Consider the following 19,313-nt stretch of genomic DNA (forward strand, 5'->3'; position numbering starts at 1 on the left):
CCGAGGGCCACATGCGGCTGTTTTTGCCGTTTTGTTTTTTTACTTCAAAATAAGATATGTGCAGTGTGCATAGGAATTTATTCATAGTTTTTTTTAAACTATAGTCCGGCCCTCCAACGGTCTGAGGGACAGTGAACTGGCCCCCTGTTTAAAAAGTTTGAGGACCCCTGCTCTAGTGTATATATAAGGGCTGGCTCGAATGCCAGGAACAGTGCAGGCAGGCAATTCAGTATAGGCTTCTCCCTGAATTGCAGTTTCCATAAGAGGCCCTTATGTAGCAATGGCTGCTGGCTCTGAGTTATTGTTGTTGTTTTTAATTTTAGCCATCAGGAGCCCGTTTTAGTAGGTATCTTCTTTCTCAGGGTCCACAGAAGTATAGTTCATAATAGCAGCCATCTCACACAATTACGAGAATCACATTAGATTGTAGTTGTGAAGTCACTTTTTAAAATGCAAAGCATTTACAAATGGGATGGCCTGAGTATGTGTGTGTGCCAATTCATTACTACCAGTGGCCACATTCTTCTTGCATCTAGTTATGGCCCTTTAATGGCAGTGAGGGGAGGGATGCAGTTATGATTGCAACAATTAACATTCAAAAACAGTGTTTTGTTTGGGGATAATTAAAATTTAAGTGATTTTTTTTGTTTGTTTTTAAATATATTTTTATAGATTTCAGAGAAGAAAGGAGAGGGAGAGAGAGATAGAAACATCAATGATGAGAGAGAATCACTGATCGGCTGCCTCTTGCACGCCCCTACCGGGATTGAGCCCACACCCCGGGTATACGCCCTTGACCGGAATTGAACCCGGGACCCTTCAGTTCATAGGCCGATGCTAGGGCTTAAATGATGTTTTAAGGAAACTTGTCCATCTGTCTTGTTCTCTCTAATATACTTAATACAGGCATCAAGCGCAGTGTCTGGTACCTAGTAGGAACTTTATGAATGCTTACTCAATGTTGTGGTAGTATTTTTCAGGTAAATATCCCCCATTTGCCCGGAGGTTGGCCAAAGCCCCTGCCCTATCCCTGATGTGCACACACGCTGTGTTTTCCAGTTTGCTTCCATTAGGTCCCGGGTGGAAGAGTCCTACCAATTAGGACTCCCAGAGATGGGTGGTCACCATCTTCCTTACCTGAAGCCATGTCTTCATTAGCAGCCAAAGTGGGCACGGCCCGGGGAAGCCTTCATAACTTTACAGTGGGGCAGTACAAACTCAATTTCTCGCTTACGTGAGTGGAGTAACACAAAGGTATTTCCCAGTTGGCCGCCATCATTCTGAGGATTTCTTTCTTTTTTGTTGTTGTTGTTAATCCTCACCTGAGGATAATTTTTCCACTGTTTTTCAGAGTGGAAGGGAGAGAGGGAAGAGAGAAAAACATCAAAGTGAGAGAGAGACATTGGCTGCTTACCGTATGCGCCCGACCGAGCGCGGGGAGCAAACCTGAGACCCAGGTACACGCCCTTGACCAGGAATCAAACCTGCAATCACCCTAGCCGGTTGGGCTCAGTGGATAGAGCCTCTGACTGTGGACCAGAGGGTCCCGGGTTCGATTCAAGTCAAGGGCACGTACCTCGGTTGCAGGCTCCACCCCAGCCTGGGTCCTGGTGGGGGTGCATGCAGGAGACAACTAATCGATGTATTTCTCTCATATGGATATTTCTCTCTGTCTTTCTCTCTCTCTTCCACTCTCTCTAAAATCAATGGAAAAATATCCTCATGTGAGGATTAAAACAAAACCAAACCCCTGCGACCCTCTGATGCTCTAACCACTTAGAAACACGGGCCAGGGCTGAGCATTTCTTTCACTTTGGACTTGGAGCAGCCCTGCCTGCTGTCCCCTCTCCCTTTGAAAGAGAAAGTTGGATATTGCGCCTGGCCATATCCTCTGGACTGCCTTCCTTGACTTTGCTCGGCTGCTTTGGGATTTTAATTGAAGGAACTTTTTCCCCACTTATTTTCCCATGGAGTGAGCTCCTGCTCCCAATCAGTCCTTCCCTGCAAACCCCGCTCCTCCCCCCACAACGACGCCCGCCCACCCCCCCCCCGGCCCGGCCATAGCACAACGTACAACAATTAGGGGTCCACTTGGAGGTTTATTGGTGGAAGTATAGAAGCACCTTGTTTTAAACCCCATCTTATTCTCCCATGGTCACTTGGCCCACAGTGGGAAAACAGCATGATGGAGGCTGTAGCCAGTGCACCGACTAAAGCCAGGAAGATCGCCCTGTTCGGGTAGGTGTCAGGGTCCCAATAAGTTCTCTCCTAGAGAACTGGCTACAGGAGCCCGCGGTAAGGACTCTGGATTCTCTTGTTCCCAGAGGCTGTGACCCAAAACGGCTCTCATAGGTACATTCAACTTGGCTGAAGATGCCGCCGGCAAGGGTGTCTTGCTGTAGCTCTTGGAATCCTTGATTTTAGTGGCCTGTGTTCTGTTGGAACCCAGGAATTTTGGGGTCATTGAAAACAATAGAAGAAAAAGAAAACATTGTTAAGATTTTAATGATAAAAACTGCTTTTTAATTATGTCTTTCCAGCATGAGTGCCTTGAACACAGATGTGAATATGGAAGTGATGGGCAGTGAAAACACGTATAGATGGGATGATGTATCTAAGAATGACTTGAGTGGAGAAAGCCAAGCAGGAGGGAGGCTGGAGCTGAGGCTGCTCTGCTGAAGTGTAACCGACACCCCTCCAAGCCTTTGGCACTGCTTTGATGTGTTGAGAACCAAATGTGTTATGATTCAAAGGCAAAACCGGAGCCCACTGGGATCTGCCTGACGCCCACTATAACCTGCCTGGAGTCAGCATGAGTGCAAAGAAAACCTTCAGACAGTTCTCCAAAACATTGACAACTTAAAAAAATCACAACCGGCCGGCTGGTGTGGCTCAGTGGTAGAGCATCAACCTATGGACAAGGAGGTCACAGTTTGATTCCCAGTCAGGCCACATGCCCAGGTTGCAGGCTCTATCCCCAGTATGGGGCATGCAGGAGGCAGCTGGTCAATGATTCTCTCTCATCATGGATGTTTCTATCTATCTCTCCCTCTCCCTTCCTCTCTGAAATCAATAGAAATATATATTTTTTAAAAATCACAACCACTTAGTGTGTCTAGAAAAACACACCGTGTGGTTAAAATTTTGTAAAATTTTGATTCCAAGGGCAATACATACTTATATTAAATGAAAAAAAAAATAAAAACTATAATAAAGCACCAAAACAAAATAAAAATCCCCCACACTGTAACTATTCAGAGATAAATGCAATAAGGTTTTGTTTTTTTAAGTGAAAATAATTTTAGAGTTACTTCGCTGGAGACTGGCAATGTGATTGAATAATCTAAAAAAACCCACCTCTTTGCCACAAAACACCTAGAAATGTAGATAAAATATAGTTAACATAATTTTAAATGCATTGTTGAACCAACAAAAAAGTAAAAAAAAAAAAAAAAAAAACAATCCTAAGGGACAAAAATTATAGACTAGCCAAATGTGAGCTGAAACTAGGGCTGCCCGAGGGACTTGCCAGACCGTGGTGGCACAGGAGATAAATCTTGGGCCCTAGCCAGGTGGGGAGTTTACTGAGGTATCTGCATAAATCCAGGACTTACAAAGCACCTTCTCAGCAAAAGGGCACACCAGAAAGAAACCCATCCAGTGCCATAAACTTATCTACATCAATCTGGATTCTGGGTCCAAAAGAAGCCTCTTCTGAAGATTCTTATCTTTGGGCCTGTCTTTGTGCTGGTTTGCAGTCTGACACATGGTCCAACAACTCTCAAGCGGATAAACTAATACAAAAAATGTCTCCTGAGTCAGTAATATCTCTGAGGTACCTGGCAGAAGCAAGCTTACAATGGTTCTCCCCCACTTCCCAATTCAGCAACATGAGTCCCACAGATAATGGCCTGTTTGAGATAAACTCACGAAGGAAATGACAGCTACCGAGAGCTCCAAGACCCACGTGACTTTGGGGTCTGTGTGTGAGGAAGCAGAGGCAGTGAGGCATCTGATGGACTTGAAAACAAGAGACCTCCTAAATCTCCCCAGATTCTCAGTGGAAAGTGCAGCAGGCAAATTAGAGAAGAAGAAAACTGGAAGTAGAAGCTGGGGTCCTTCCATGGTAAAGTCAGTCTCAAGGGGCGGAAGCAGGATGTGCCTTACCAACTCTCAGATCCATCAGAATACTCTCCTTGGCAGGGCACAGCCTCATAGTAGGGGAAAACCAATGGAAATGGAATACAAATTGAATAGAACAGGAACAATAGAGCCAAAGGAAAGAGCAAGATCAGCTAAAGATAAGAAAGAGGAGGAACACAGTCCCCGAAAGTCATTAATGCTTCACAAAAATGACACAAGAGGAAGCACTGGAGCCAAAAGCCACCCTGGCCCATCTATTATTCTCAAAGGTTGAGAAAACCATTTCACATAAAAATGAATTGCATCAAAAAAGGATCATAATAAAAACCCACACAAAATCATATAAGAAAAGATGCAAAATATAAGTCCTTGAAGACAATAAAAGCACACTAAAAAGATGTGCTGCATGTCCTAGTCAGTTGCTCAGTGGTTAGAGCATAGGCCCTTGGACTGAAGGGTCCTGGGTTCAATTCCAGTCAAGGGCATGTACCTTGGTTGCAGGCTCGATCCCAGGTTCTGGTTGGGGCATGTGCAGGAGGCAACCAATCACTGTGTCTCTCTCACATGGATGTTTATGTCTCTCCCTCTCTCTTCCACTCTCTAAAATCAATGGATCCAAAATGATTTGCAATGTGTTAAAAGTGTTTGATACAATATTATTGTTTTCTTATATTTTTTACACTTTTGCATAATTTTTTTTTCTGAAACTAGTATTTGAGTATTCGTGACTATAATGTCAATTTTGGATTGTATATTTTATTAATAAAATAATTTTTGCCTTCTTTAAAAATAAATAAATAAAATAAAGTCATGGATCCAATGAGGGTTAACAAAAAAAAAGATGTAGTGCAAAATGAATGCAAATTGCAATGAAGCATTTGAAAATGAGCTAAAATAAATTAAGAAATGATAGAATATAAAAAAGAACAACATAAGTTAAAATTTAAAATATTGATAAGTGCGGTGATAAAACTGAGAAAACAATTAGACATTTTAAAAGAAACAACCATTATTTCCAAAACAAAGCAAGAAAGAATGTAGACAGTGCCTGGGAAGGCGCATGAGCTGATTGTCAGCTGCGTCCAGTGGTGTTGGCAGAACCACGTCCTGGAAACATACCTTGCCAGAGGCAGGTATGTTGTCAGCTTGACCTTCAGCTCAGGCACCAGGGGATGGGTTTCATTATCTAAGTTCAGCCAGGAACGGACGCAACTATCTGGGCTCAGCCAGGAGTGACAATTACAAAGAAGCCACAAGAATGAAGAATTGCAGCTTGATCTTTAACCATGATTTCACATAATTTCCTTTGTCTTAAACTCTAGTAAAACTTCCTGGTATCATGCTGTATATAATAAACGTGCTGCACTAGCTCTGGGTCACTGTCTCTCCATCTGAGGACAGCGCCCCACCTGGCCTCAGCTTTACTTAAAGTCTTTGTGTCTGTTTCTTTTTTTTCCTTTTCTCAATCCCCAGCTGTCCCTACTCAGGACTCATCCCCTCTCTAGCCGTGCTGGTCATGGCTAAGAGAGAAAACTTATAAAAGAACACAAGAGCAAACAAGCAAAGCACATACTGCCTTAAGAGAAATAGAGGGATAGGGAGAAGTTTAAAGAATAAAAATTTTAAAAAAAGAAAGGATATATATATATATATTAGACAAAGATAATCCAACATACAAATAATAAGAGTACTCAAAGAAGAGAAATTTGCAATTCAAGAAAACCGTCTTGAAATTAGAAAGAAAGAAAGAAAAAAAAAGGTGTGGAAAGTACAGATAAAGGCAGACTGTGACCTGGGAGAACTGAGTGAGCATGGCCTCCACTACACCCAGAGTGAGTCAGGAAAGCATTCAGAGAAAGGACGCATAGAGAGTCCTTTGTATGAGCTGCTGCCTCTTTGCCCCTCAAGATGAAAGAGAGGGACTTCCTGGGACCACCCAGAGAGTTTCTGCTGTGATGCTTTGGGGGCTGGGAGACCCAGTAGAGATGGGGGCACAAAACATGGAGGGTGGGAGATGGGAGAATGGGTTTCTTTGGTGATGAAGTGAAGTTGCTTCTGTGTCCCTAGAGGCACCGTCCTCCTCTCCAATAGCCAGTCAAATTCTGGGAGGATATTATTGAGGACCAGATGCAGAGAGCATGAGAGAGAGAGAGAGAGAGAGAACGAGAAAGAGAGAGAGAGAGAGACAGAGAGAGAGAGAGAGAACACTAGCCTGGAGCCATTGTAAACCCTACTCAAGCAGAGTCCCTTAAGGGATGAGAGACTCTGACAGCTAGTGCCTGGGTAGCATGGACCCCTGCAGAGCCAGTGCCAGAGTGGGGCGGTGGCCAGGCAAAAGGAAGGTCTCACAGCATCACCAGAGTTGCAGGCAGGGGAGCCAGGTAGGGGACTTCAGAGAACCCAAGAAAGTGCCTAAAAGAAAAAGTCAACTTAAAATTAGGAAACAGAAGGAGAAGAGGAGCGACTCTGAGGGGCCATCTCAACGGGGGACCAGGCTGAGGGAAGGGAGATGTGATCAGTTCAGAGTTGTGATAGTTTTTAGGCACTGGACTTTCTAATTTCAGAATCGATGCTGCTTATGCTATTTAAAGGGACCACAGGCCCTTTCATATTCTAAGAGGGACTCCACATGCTATGGGGCCTGCCCAGAGAACCAGCGTTTACTCAGGAAAGAGGAAAATTTCTCCCACTAAAAACGTATAAAGGAAGACAAAAATAAATTTGCATTTAGATGATACTCAAAAGTTGAACTTGTTCAATATATTGGCTGCACGGTCTTGCTTTGGGTTTCTATCACTCATTACAGAAAGAATCTACTACACTTACTCAGTAAATTAGTGAAACTTGGGAGCCAGCAGTGGTCTCCCGCTGGGTTACTGTCTCTTCTGCTTCACAGAAGAGATGGATAAGGCAAAGAGAACTCAGGATTGTCTTATCCAAGGGACCCTTGCGAGTTGGGAATGTAGACAGTCAATATCTAACTCCATGAACCTGCTTTTTTAGCTTACCCTCATTCCTCTACTGAGCACCTTCCATATGAAAACACTGGGATTTACCCTAGCCAGTTTTGCTTAGTGCATAGAGCATCAGCCTGGAGACTGAAGGGTCCTGGGTTTGATTACTGGCAAGGGCATATGCTCGGGTTGCGGCAATATGTATCAATCCCCAGTAAGGGACGTGCAGGAGGCAGCCCATTAATGATTCTCATCATTGATGTTTCTATCTCTCTCTCCCTCTCCCTTCCCTTCCTCTCGGAAATCAATAAAAAATATATTAAAAAAGAAAACACTGCGGTTTGCCTAGACTATTTTTTTTTCTATAAAACAAAAAAGAGACAGAAATGTTATCTTAAAAATACAGCTAAAGAGGACAGAGATTGCCGAAACCGGTTTGGCTCAATGGATAGAGCGTCGGTCTGCGGACTGAAAGGTCCCAGGTTCGATTCCGGTCAAGGGCATGTACATTGGCTGCGGGCACATCCCTGGTAGGGGGTGTGCAGGAGGCAGCTGGTCGATGATTCTCTCTCATCGATGTTTCTAGCTCTCTATCCCTCTCCCTTCCTCTCTGTAAAAAATCAATAAAATATATTAAAAAAAAAAAAAAAAAAAGAGGACAGAGATGTGTTTTATTTGTAATAAGATTTCCAATACATGCACTTATTATTTTAGGCTAATTTTCCCAACCCCCAACTTGTGATACTGTCCTATTACCACACAGTGCCAAAAATCAAATAAACACATTAGTACAATGTTTAGAATCATTATTACCAGTAACTGGTAGTTACACTGTACTAGGATAGAATGAACCACCTCAGTAGCTTCTGAGGCTAATACATTTCTATCACCACAATTACTTTAGCAAACCTGCTTCCTTTCACTTCTGCGACATCATGCAGAGTTAGTGATCGAGTTTGCACTGCCTAGACTATTCAGATCAATCAGCCACAGGCCCTGTTTAAAGGACAGGCTTACAATAACATTAAGGGGAAAGTCACACGCATAACTGTCTAGAGGAAAAATAAAAGGGCTGCGATAGATTGGCAGGTGTCCCTGGCCCCGCCCATGGCTCTGTGCTGTGGGAAGGGGTGCTGGAGCTGCCGGCACGGAGGACCCACCTGTCTTCTGTGAGATGGACTCTTCCTGGGAAATGTGAGAAAATGTCGCTCGTCTGCTCGGCTCTCCACAGCAGGAAGTTTTCGCTGGGCTGGGAGGGTGACAGGAGGCTGCTTTCAGGCTGGATGGAGAAATTCACAGTTAGAGAACCAGGTCTCTCCCTCACAGTTCTTGGCCTCCTCCGGCCAGAACCGGGAAGGAACTCACATGAGTCTTCCAGCCTAGTCCTGGGAACCTGTTCCTTAGATATTAAGCCCCAGAACCACCAGACAAAAACAATGAGGCCCCATGCAGGGTCACCTCCTCTCTCTGAGGAGCTGCTGTGGGACTCTGCCCAGAGCACCAGATCTAAACGTTAAGAACCAGAGCAGTAGAACTATAAAAGCGGACTTTTGAAGTCGGCGATGGCGTACCTAAAGCACACAACTTAAATGAAAGGAGGAAAGTGTTTAAGAGCCTGAAATCTGAAGGTTTTAGGCTACCCAGTCTATCAAGTCTTTTTTTCCTGTGTTTCTACCCTAAGCAGGTCCTGAGAAAGCCTTCTGGGTGTTGGGGGCCGGAGCCTTAAATAAACTAAAAGGGAAAAGCAAATCCTTGGGGGAAGTATTGCAAAAACTTGTGATTAAAGGGTTAAAATTCTTGATGTATAAGAAGCTTTATTTTACAAATCAATTTAGAAAAACACAAGGATGCCAATAGGAAAATGGCCGAAGAACAAACCAGACAGTGCATAAAAATATATATATATATAATAATGTTCAAACTCATCAAAATCAAACACATGCTACTTTTTTAACCTATAATTATTAGAAAACTTTTTTACTTTTTAATTCTCAAGTGTGATAAGAACACAGTGATACAGAACTCTTATAGTATCGGTGAGAGTATAATTTAGTATGAACTTTCTGGAAATAATCCGGCAATATGTATCAAAAACCTTAAAAATGTTCATACCCTTTGAATTCTCCTTCTTTTTATTATCTTTTTTTATTTTTTAGATTCTTTATTGTTTAAAGTATTACATATGAATCCTTTTACCCCCATTGACCTCTCCCCGCTCGTTCCCACCCCCGATCCCTTGAATTCTACTTCTAAAAATCTATTCTGAGAAAACAATAAAAGCTGTGGACAATACTAGTACCTATAAATGCTTGTGTTACCCTATACAGGGGTGGGGAATGTACGGCCCATGAACCGTATAAGGCCCTTGAAATCATTTGATCTGGTCTTGACAAGGCATTAGGGGTGAATTAATTAAATGTTTGACCAAATATAGCAGGCTAATTTTTAAGTTGATAATTTTGTATGGCCCTCGAATGATGCTATAAATATCCAAATGGCCCTTGGCAGAAAGAAGGTTCTCCACCCCTGATGAAAAGTTAGAAACAACTCTAAATATCAGATTTTAGCCTGGCAGGAGTGGCTCAGTGGTTGAGTGTCGACTCAGGAACCAAGAGGTCACCGGTTCAATTCCAGGTCAGGGCACATGCCCCCGTTGCAGGCTTGATCCCCAGTAGGAGGTATGCAGGAGGCAGTCAATAAATGTTTTTCTCTCATCAGGTTTCTATCTCTCTCACTCTCTCCCTTCTTCTCTAATATCAATAAAAACATATTTTAAAATAAATACATAAATTAATACCTGATTTTAGGGGAATGAAGTAAATTTTAATTCATTCATACAACTGAAGAGTATGAAATTATCAAAATGATATGATGTATAAGAAGAGCTTTTAAGATTTATGTATTGCCCTAACTGGTTTGGCTCAGTGGATAGAGCGTAGGCCTGTGGACCGAAGGGTCCTGGGTTAGATTCCAGTCAAGGGCAAATACTTGGTTATGGGCTCCATCCCCAGTGGGGGGTGTGCAGGAGGTAGCCGGTCAATGATTCTCTCTCATCATTGATGTTTCTCTCTCCCTCCCACTCTTCCTTCCTCTCTGAAATCAATAAAAATATATTTTTTAAAAAATTTATTGATTGATTTTATTATATTTTTATTATTTATTGATTTTAGAGAGAAAGAAAAACACACATTGATTTGTTGTTCTACTTATTTATGCATTAGATAGTTGTTTCTTGAATGTACCCTGACCGGAGATTGAATGCACAACCTTGTTGTATCAGGAACATGCTCTAACCAACTGAGCTACCAGCCAGGGCTACAAAGAGCTTTTAAAAGAAATGGATCTTGGACAAGAAAAGGCTAAAGGAATTAATCACCACCTAATCAGTATTTCAGGCAATGTTAAAGGGACTTTTTTAAGAAGAAGAAAAAAATAGACCAAAAACAAACAAACACAAAAACAACCCACCCACATGAATAATAAAATGGCAATAACTACATACTTATCAACAATTACTTTAAATGTAAATGGGTTAAATGCTCCAATCAAAAGACATAGGGTGGAGAAGAAAACAAGATCTATGCATATGCTATCTACAAGAGACTCACTTCAGATCAAAAGACACACACAGACTGAAAATAAAGAGATAGAAAAAGGCATTTCATGAAAATGGGGGGGGGGAAATCTGTGGTAGCAATACATCAGACAAAATATACTTTAAAACAAAAACTATGCTCAGCCAGTGTGACTCAGTGGTTGAGCATCAACCTGTGAACCAGGAGGTCACAGTTCGATTCCCCATCAGGTCATATGCCTGGGTTGCAGGCTTGACCCCCAGTGTGGGGTGTGCAGGAGGCAGCCAATCAATGATTCTCTCTCATCATTGATGTTTTTATCTCTCTCTCCCTCTCCCTTCCTTTCTGAAACCAATAAAAACATATTTTTAAAAAAAACTATAACAAGAGACAAAGGACAGACATTTCATATGCAATAGATGCAATAGCCAAGCTATGGAAACAACCTAAGTGTCCATAATTAGATGATTGGATAAAGAAGATGTGTTGCCAAGACCGGTTTGGCTCAGTGGATAGAGCGTCGGCCTGAGGACTCAAAGGTCCCGGGTTCGATTCCGGTCAAGGGCATGTACCTTGGTTGCGGGCACATCCCCAGTGGAGGGTGTGCAGGAGGCAGCTGATCGATGTTTCTCTCTCATCGATGTTTCTAGCTCTCTATCACTCTCTCTTCCTCTCTGTAAAAAAATAATAATAAAAAAAATAAATAAAAAGATTTAAAAAAAAAAGATAAAGAAGATGTGGTGCATGTATACAATGAAATATTACTTGGCCATAAAAAGAATGAAATTTTACCATTTGCTACAACATGGATGGTCCTAGAGGGTATTATGCTAAGTGAAATAAGTGAAACAAAGACAAATACCATATGATGTCATTTATATATGGAATCTAAAAAACAAAATAAACAAACAATCAAAACAGAAACAAACTCATAGATACAGAGAACAAACTGATGGTTGCCTGATGGGAGGGGGGTTAAGGGGCTGGGTAAAATGGTGAAGTACAAATTGGTAGTTACAAAATAGTCATGAGGATGTAAAGTACAGCACAGAAAATATATTAAATAAATATGTATGGTGCCAGGTAGGTACCAGACTTATGGGGGGAGCACTTCATAAGTTATATAAACGTCTAACCACTATACTGTACACCTGAAACTAATACAATATTGACTGTTAACTATAATTGAAAAAAAATTTAATGGAAAAAATGTTTATGATATATTCTAAATTGAAGAAAAGCAACATCCAAAAATTTTTTAATGTCCTCAAATACATAAATTAAATTTTAATTTAAAATGAAAGACTAGAAGGAAATATGCCAAATGTTCCAAGTGATTGGTTGGGGCTGAAGAAAAATGGGAATGATTTTTCTGTAATTTTCTAAAGTGAGCATTATTCCTTTATGATACTGAAAAAAATGAGCAAAAAAACTGAAAACACTTTTGAGTTAAGTACCTTATAGCTCTTTTTTAGAAAAACTAAATTAATGTGCTGTAATTGGTGTGTGCATATCACTGACCCTTGAAAATGGTCTTCTCATTCTCCCAGGACACTAGACTTTAATATTCAACCCTCACAATGGGAGGCAGTTCGCCTCCCCTCTCCTCCTCCCCTCCCTAGAGATCTTGGCGGCAGGGCCCCACTTACTGTTATTTCAGTGGAGCTGCAGGGCATCTGAGGCACCAGGCAGTGAGTGAACTGGATTCTCGGGTCTTTGGTGGTGATGGACAGACCTTTCTGCAGAATTTTCACCAAGCGGATCCAGAACTGAAACACAGTCTCCGGGTGTTTTTCGTGGAGCCTCATGTAGTAGATCTTTTCAGTCACTGTCCTAATCCGCAGGATGCGTTGGAGCGGGTCACAGATTTGTAGCTCCACAAACTTCAGGGGGAGAATCCTGGACACAATCAGGAAATTGCCACAGTGGAGGAGCCCAGGATTTGAATCAGTCAAGCTGGTGCCTACTGAGAGCTTGGCTCAGCCTCACTGGGCTCCCACCTCTGCTTGGGGAATGCACAGGGGAGAGGGCTTGTGGATGAGAGTGGAATGATTACAAAGCCTGGCTCTTCTCTGATGTCCAGGGTCTTAGCTATTAAAGAATCTGCCCACATCAATAACAAAGACTGATAATTGATGTAGACTATCTCTTTTAATCCTCACAATTCTTGATTAAGAAAAGATAAGTATTATTAATCCCATTTTACAGATTTCTTTTTTTTAAAATATATTTTATTGATTTTTTACAGAGAGGAAGAGAGAGGGATAGAGAGTTAGAAACATCGATGAGAGAGAGACATCGATCAGCTGCCTCCTGCACAACCCCTTCTGGGGATGTGCCCGAAACAAGGTACATGCCCTTGACCGGAATCGAACCTGGGACCTTTCAGTCCACAGGCCGACACTCTATCCACTGAGCCAAACCAGTTTTGGCTCATTTTACAGATTTCTTGAAACTGAGACTTAGAGAAAGAAGCTAAGTGATTTGCCCAAGATATTTAGATATTTTTAAAAAGTTATTGATTGAGAGAGAGAGAGAGAGAGAGAGGAGAGAGAGAGAAACATCAGTTTGTGGTTCCACTTATTTATGCATGCCATTGGTTGCTTTTTGTTGTTGTTGTTAATCCTCACCAGAGGATATTTTTTCCATTGATTTCCAGAAAGAGTGGAAGGAAAGGAGAGAGAAAGAGAGAAACATTGATGTGAGAGGGACACATTCCTATTTTTTCTTTGATTGCCTCCCTCATATGCAACTGAGAGGTTCAAATCAAGACTCTCTTCACAGGCCAACACTCTAGCTCCTGAGCCATATCAGCCAGGGCAATTGGTTGCTTCTTGTATGTGCCCTGACTGGGAATCAAACTTGCAACCTTGGGGTATCAGGATGATGTTGTAACCAAATGCACCTGGCCAAGGGTGCCCAAGTTTAGATCTTTTTTTTTAAAAAAAAAAATTATTTAATTTTTTTTCCACTTAGATCTTAAGTAGGAACTGGGACTAAGATATTCTGACTCCATTTCCAAGTCTCCTTCGCCCTGTATCCTGATTAACTCTGTTGAAAGAGTAAGAAGGGTGGATGTCTCCTATACACCCAGTATTATTTTTTCAGTCTCAACACCTCTTAATCCCATTTGGCTTTCATACACCTCACTTTTTAAAAAACTCTCCTAAGTGTTTATTGACAAAATAAAAATGAAAGCCAAAATCCTCAAAAACTAGGCTGAGACAGACTGATAACTCTTACCCACAGCACCAAACACACGGTGCTTGTTCTGTATAGATACGAAATCATGCCTGTTAAATGAATGAATGGGGTTCTGCACAGTGTGTACACTAAGGAACACTGTCCTTCCTTTTTTTAAAAAAAATATTTTATTGATTTTTTACAGAGAGGAAGGGAGAGGGATAGAGAGTTAGAAACATTGATGAGAGAGAAACATCGATCAGCTGCCTCCTGCACACTCCCTACTTGGTATGTGCCCACAACCAAGGTACATGCCCTTGACCGGAATCAAACCTGGGACCCTTGAGTCCACAGGCCGAAGCTCTATCCACTGAGCCAAACCGGTTAGGGCTGTCCTTTCTTTTTATCTAAAGCCCAATTGCAAGACAGTGCAGTCTGTCAACCCACCCTCTCCGGCCCCTCCCTGAGGCCTTTCTTTACCTGCTGAGGGTGATGACAGGAGCACAGCCAGGTGTGTTGCAGGTGGAAAACTGACCCTGGGGCCAGGTGACGTTGGCCATCAGGAGGATGTTGGGGAGTGGCAAGGAGGGCACTGAGGAGGTTACCCCAAGGATCACGGTGGTGGTCGAACCTTCAGAGACATTCATCCAGTTCCCGGACTTAGTGACCTAGAAATCAGCCCCAGGTCCTTGGGTCAGAGAAGCCAAAGACAACAGTAGAAGGATACAGGTGCTAGAAAGCAGTACTTAAAAAAAAAAAAAGAAGCCCATGGCCTGTGTGGCTCAGTGGTTGAGCATCAACCCATAAACCAGAAGGTCAGGGTTTGATTCCTAGTCAGGGCACATGCCCAGATTGGGGGCTTGATCCCCAGTAAGGGGTGTGCAGGAGGCAGCCGATTAATGATTCTCTCTCATCTTTGATGTTTCTATCACTCTTTCCCTCTGTCTGAAATCAATAAAAAAATTTTTAAAAAACAGAAAAGATAAAGAAAGCAGCACTTCAACTTAGTGACAAGCTTGGAACAAGCCACAACCGGGGCATGTTCCCTGATCGGGAATTGAACTGTGACCTCCGGGTTCATAGGTCGATGCTCAACCACTGAGCCACGCTGGCTGGGTGCACCTGTGATTCTTACATGTGTTCGGCATACTGAGCGGGGCATCACCTTTTTGGTGGATCTCCCCAAGTAGACAAGCTCCTTGACAATAGGAACGCTGTGTTGTCCTTTTTCGTGTCCTCTGCATCATCTGACTTTAGAAAGGATGCACTAGTAAGAAAAAGCTGAGGGGAACCAAAATTATATTCTGCCATCCTTGGGTAGAAGAAGCCAGCACAGGTCTCTAATGGTCTGGAAGGGAGATTGTGCAAAGAACCTTCCAGAAGGGGAGGAGAGTGAGGAAAAACCCCATACTGCTATAGGCACAAACAGGTGCACTTGAGACCCAGATCCTCTGGTATCAATGGCTGGAATGGCTTCTTTCTCCTCCCCAGGGCTTTAAAGGCCACAGCATTTCTGGACCAAGTGCTGGAAACAGGATTTGGAAAGGGAAGGAGCTGGCCCTGAGCTGCCCATAGGTACCTGGATAAAGTTGCTTTCAAACACCGCAGAGTGGGAGAACAAGTTGAATTCTGGAGAATGAATCAGTTGACAAAGAAGGCCATCTTCCACCCCAAGTTCCACTCCAGGGCCTGGTTCCCTGACCTCAGGAGGGAGGCCCCTGATTTTATTCATTGGCTCTTGGGAACAATGGGCTGGGGAACATCCCGGGGCTCCGCACAGACCCAGCCCGACTGCAAGGTGTTGTGTGACCACTGCTGCCCACCCCCCACCTCCACAGCTCCTCCTCTCCTCCTGACTTACAGGCTGTCCTCCAGACCAGGGAGGGCCGGCCTGCCAGCTCACAATGGCAGGAGTGACATCAGGAATGTGGTGGCAACAACAAGAAAGGAAAAAAAAGAGGAAAGGACAAATCAGGGAGGAGCAAGGCTTTTCTCTCCCTTTTCTTACTCACTGCAAACTAGTGATAATGAAGCCAATTCCATTTTTCACTCAACCTCCCAAGGTTATGCCAAGGCAGCAGTGAGCTGGCCAGACAACAAGGAAGGCTCTTGGGAAACCCACAGCCTTCAATCTTCCCCATCACAGGAAAGCTTCTCACAACTTGCTCGTACTTGTGCCTGCGTAAGAATTACCTCAGGGGTGAAAAAGCTCATTATGGATGTATTTTGTTAGGTTGCATTTCGAAGAGTCCATGAAAAAGAAATCGTGATGTTGAAAAAAGGGCTGCATATTAGCGATGGACCGCCAATTAGTTCAGTGACATCGTCTGTGTCACTGAGTTTCCTTCTGTTTCCTCTGTAGTAAAATGAAAAGGTGGCACCCGAGTTAAGGCCTCACATTAATAATCAGTAGAGATTTAAAATTCATACTTGGGAATACCGGAATGTGCTGTTCCCTTGAGCAGGTGTAGTGAAGGCAAAGGGAATTCCCTTGATTGGGGCCCCATTCTGCTTCATGGGAGCGCATCCTTAGGCAACTGCTGTTTTAAGCTACTGAGATGTTAGGGTTGTTGCTGCAGCATAACCTAACCTAGTGTGTCCTTGACTGATACGGAGATTGGAATCTAGAGGGCAGTGTTGCAATAAAAATTTAAAAAAACCACAACAGCCCTGACCGGTTTGGCTCAGTGGATAGAGCGTCGGCCTGCGGACTCAAGGGTCCCAGGTTCGATTCCGGTCAAGGGCATGTACCTTGGTTGCAGGCACATTCCCAGTGGGGAGTGTGCAGGAGGCAGCCGATCGATGTTTCTCTCTCATCGATGTTTCTAACTCTCTATCCCTCTCCCTTCCTCTCTGTGAAAAATAAAAATAAAAAAAAAAACACAACAACACACACCACAAACCCCTGGTATGTGTGACTTTAACTTGTCTGGAAGGCAGCAAAGAGATCTTATTGGAAGCTGGAAGGATGGCAACCCATCTTATCCAGCAGCAGAGTGTTTGGTAAAACCGTTGCCTGTAGTAACTTACAATACATACGTTAATCTAATTTATCTACAGTTAGGAGAACAAATTTTAGCAGCTTGAATTGAATACTGGCTCTAGCTGGTTCTCAGTGGTTAGAGCATCCACCCGAGCATTGAAGGGTCTTGGTTCGATACCGATCAAGGGCACGTACCTTGGTTGCAGACTCGATCCCCAGCCCTGGTTGGGGTGTGTGCGGGAGGCAACTAGTCGATGTTTCTCTCACATGTTGATGTTTCTCTCTCTGTCGCACCCCTTCCCTTCCATCCACTCTTTCTAAAAATCAATGGGAAAATATCCTCCTGTGAGGATTAACAACAACAAAACAAGAGAATCTGTTAGTTGCTATTGACAAAGCGCCACAAGAGGAGCTGAGAGAAAAACTGGTGAGCTTGCAAGCAGGCACAAGGGATCTAGAGAGGCTACAGAAAAGCAGTGAGCTCGCAGGGTTCACAGAAGCCACTGCTTCTCATCCCTAACTGGTAACAGATAAAATTCAGGAATGTTGGGGATGACAAACACCAATGCAAACTCAGTTTTGTAGGTAGAGTGACTGTCCTGGTTTGCCCAGTTTTAGCACAAGTCCTGTATCCCAGAAAATACCCCTGGCTAGGCAAACAGGGACAACCACTTGTAGGAAAGATTAAAACAATGGTATGGCCATCACATCTGTCGTTGAAACCTCTGAGCAGATTATTTAAGAGCAGCAATTTTCAACGGATGTGCCTTTTGGCACACAGGTATGCCACCAAGGATTTTTAAAACATGCAATACCTATTTTGTCAGGGGCATTGACCTCTTTTTCCTTCGATTGTCAAATAAAGAAATGATAGCAGCCAACACAACAATAGCTGTCCAGCGTAAATGAATAAAAATTATACCTTTTTTTTTTCAGGTCAGCAAAAAATGTAGTTTTTGATGTGTTGCAAAATTTTAGTTATTAGTTTACGTGTACCATGAGAAAGATTGAAAATCAGTTTCATCATTTTTTTATTTATTTTGTTTTTTAAATATATTTTTATTGATTTCAGAGAAGAAGGGAAAGGAAGAGAGATAGAAACATCAATGATGAGAGAGAATCATTGATCGGCTGCCTCCTGCACGCCCCCTACTGAGGACTGAGCCCACAACCCGGGCATGTGCCCTTGACTGGAATCAAACCTGGAACTCTTCAGTTCATAGGCTCGATCCACTGAGCCAAACCAGCTAGGGCTGAAAATCAGTTTTAGAGCAAAAGCCTGGATAAGGTTGTGGCACCCAGGAAACCATTTCAATTAAACTAAACTGCTTGGGGAAGAGACTTAATGTATAGCTCTCCAGTTAACAGTTCAAAATACCTCAAACAGAAGCAGTCTCAGTCAGAAGCATCTGAATGAGAAAATATATCAAAGTTAAGAAAACGTCTAGAAAGGACAGCTACTGGCACATGAAATGCCTGAAATTAGAGACAAAATTGGAAATACAGTGGAACCTGAGTTCTTGAACTTAATTCATTTCTAAAGGCTTTTTGAGAATGATTTGTTCGAAAACCAAATGGTGTTTCCCCATTAGAAATAGTGTAAATTGAATTATCCTCTCTCAAATGATTCAGTTTTAACCTTTCTAATGTGCATGTCTAATGTACTGTTTAACCTATACGCTTTTTTTCTTAAACTTATCGAACCACATCCTACTAGCCTTAAACAAATTTTTCATATATCACTGCCTCCCAGCTGCTTTTCATTTATCCAATCAACAAATTTTCCTACCTATTCATTTGCCTGTAATTGTTGTTTTGTGAGCACTTCCACACCCTTAGCAACATTAGCACTCTTTTTTTTAAAAAAATATTTTATTGATTTTTTACAGAGAGGAAGAGAGAGGGATAGAGAGTTAGAAACATCAATGAGAGAGAAACATCGATCAGCTGCCTCCTGCACACCCCCCACTGGGGATGTGCCCGCAACCAAGGCACATGCCCTTGACCGGAATCGGAATCGAACCCGGGACTCCTGAGTCCGCAGGCCGACGCTCCATCCACCGAGCCAAACCGGTTTCGGCAACATTAGCACTCTTGATGGCCTCTTTGTTTTAAAATTGTGCTAATCCTCAATTTCTGCCAACAACAAAAGGATTAGCTCCTTTGTTTATTGCTTTTTGTCATGTTGAGGTATCAGTATGAAAGGGCTGTCAGGTCAAAAATTAAGTTTTGGCCTACAACTGAGACTTTTCTGTGAACAACTTGGTCAAGAACTGAACTTTTGAGACAGGAGACATTAGAGAAACGAGGTTTGACTATACTTGATAAACAGCACTAATGACTGCCCCAGTACAGTAAATGTTGCCCAAGCCATTGGCTTATAGGGTAGTGGCACTTAAGCTTAAGAACACTCAGGGAGCAAAATTGGTTAGGCTAAAGACATCATGCTGCAATTTTACCTTTTGGCAAAAGTAA

The 19,313-nt window shown here is 42.7% G+C and overlaps 1 protein-coding gene and 1 non-coding gene across 2 annotated transcripts; both read right to left on the reverse strand.

Moving 5' to 3' along the window:
* Positions 1-2,079: 2,079 nt before the first annotated feature.
* Positions 2,080-15,702, reverse strand: GARIN1A (golgi associated RAB2 interactor 1A). The gene is made up of 5 exons (XM_008154061.3): positions 15,435-15,702; positions 14,336-14,523; positions 12,322-12,571; positions 8,258-8,376; positions 2,080-2,435 (listed from the first exon to the last, which is right to left on the reverse strand). The coding sequence occupies exons 1-5, from the start codon at positions 15,585-15,587 to the stop codon at positions 2,246-2,248; spliced, it is 900 nt and encodes a 299-aa protein (XP_008152283.2). The 5' UTR covers positions 15,588-15,702; the 3' UTR covers positions 2,080-2,245.
* On the reverse strand, positions 7,927-8,059 carry LOC114227258 (small nucleolar RNA SNORA66). The gene has a single exon (XR_003613313.2). It is a non-coding gene; the product is annotated as a small nucleolar RNA SNORA66 (small nucleolar RNA).
* Positions 15,703-19,313: the final 3,611 nt, after the last annotated feature.

The sequence above is a fragment of the Eptesicus fuscus genome, chromosome 14 (genome assembly GCF_027574615.1).
Source record: "Eptesicus fuscus isolate TK198812 chromosome 14, DD_ASM_mEF_20220401, whole genome shotgun sequence".
Taxonomy (NCBI): Eukaryota; Metazoa; Chordata; class Mammalia; order Chiroptera; family Vespertilionidae; genus Eptesicus; species Eptesicus fuscus.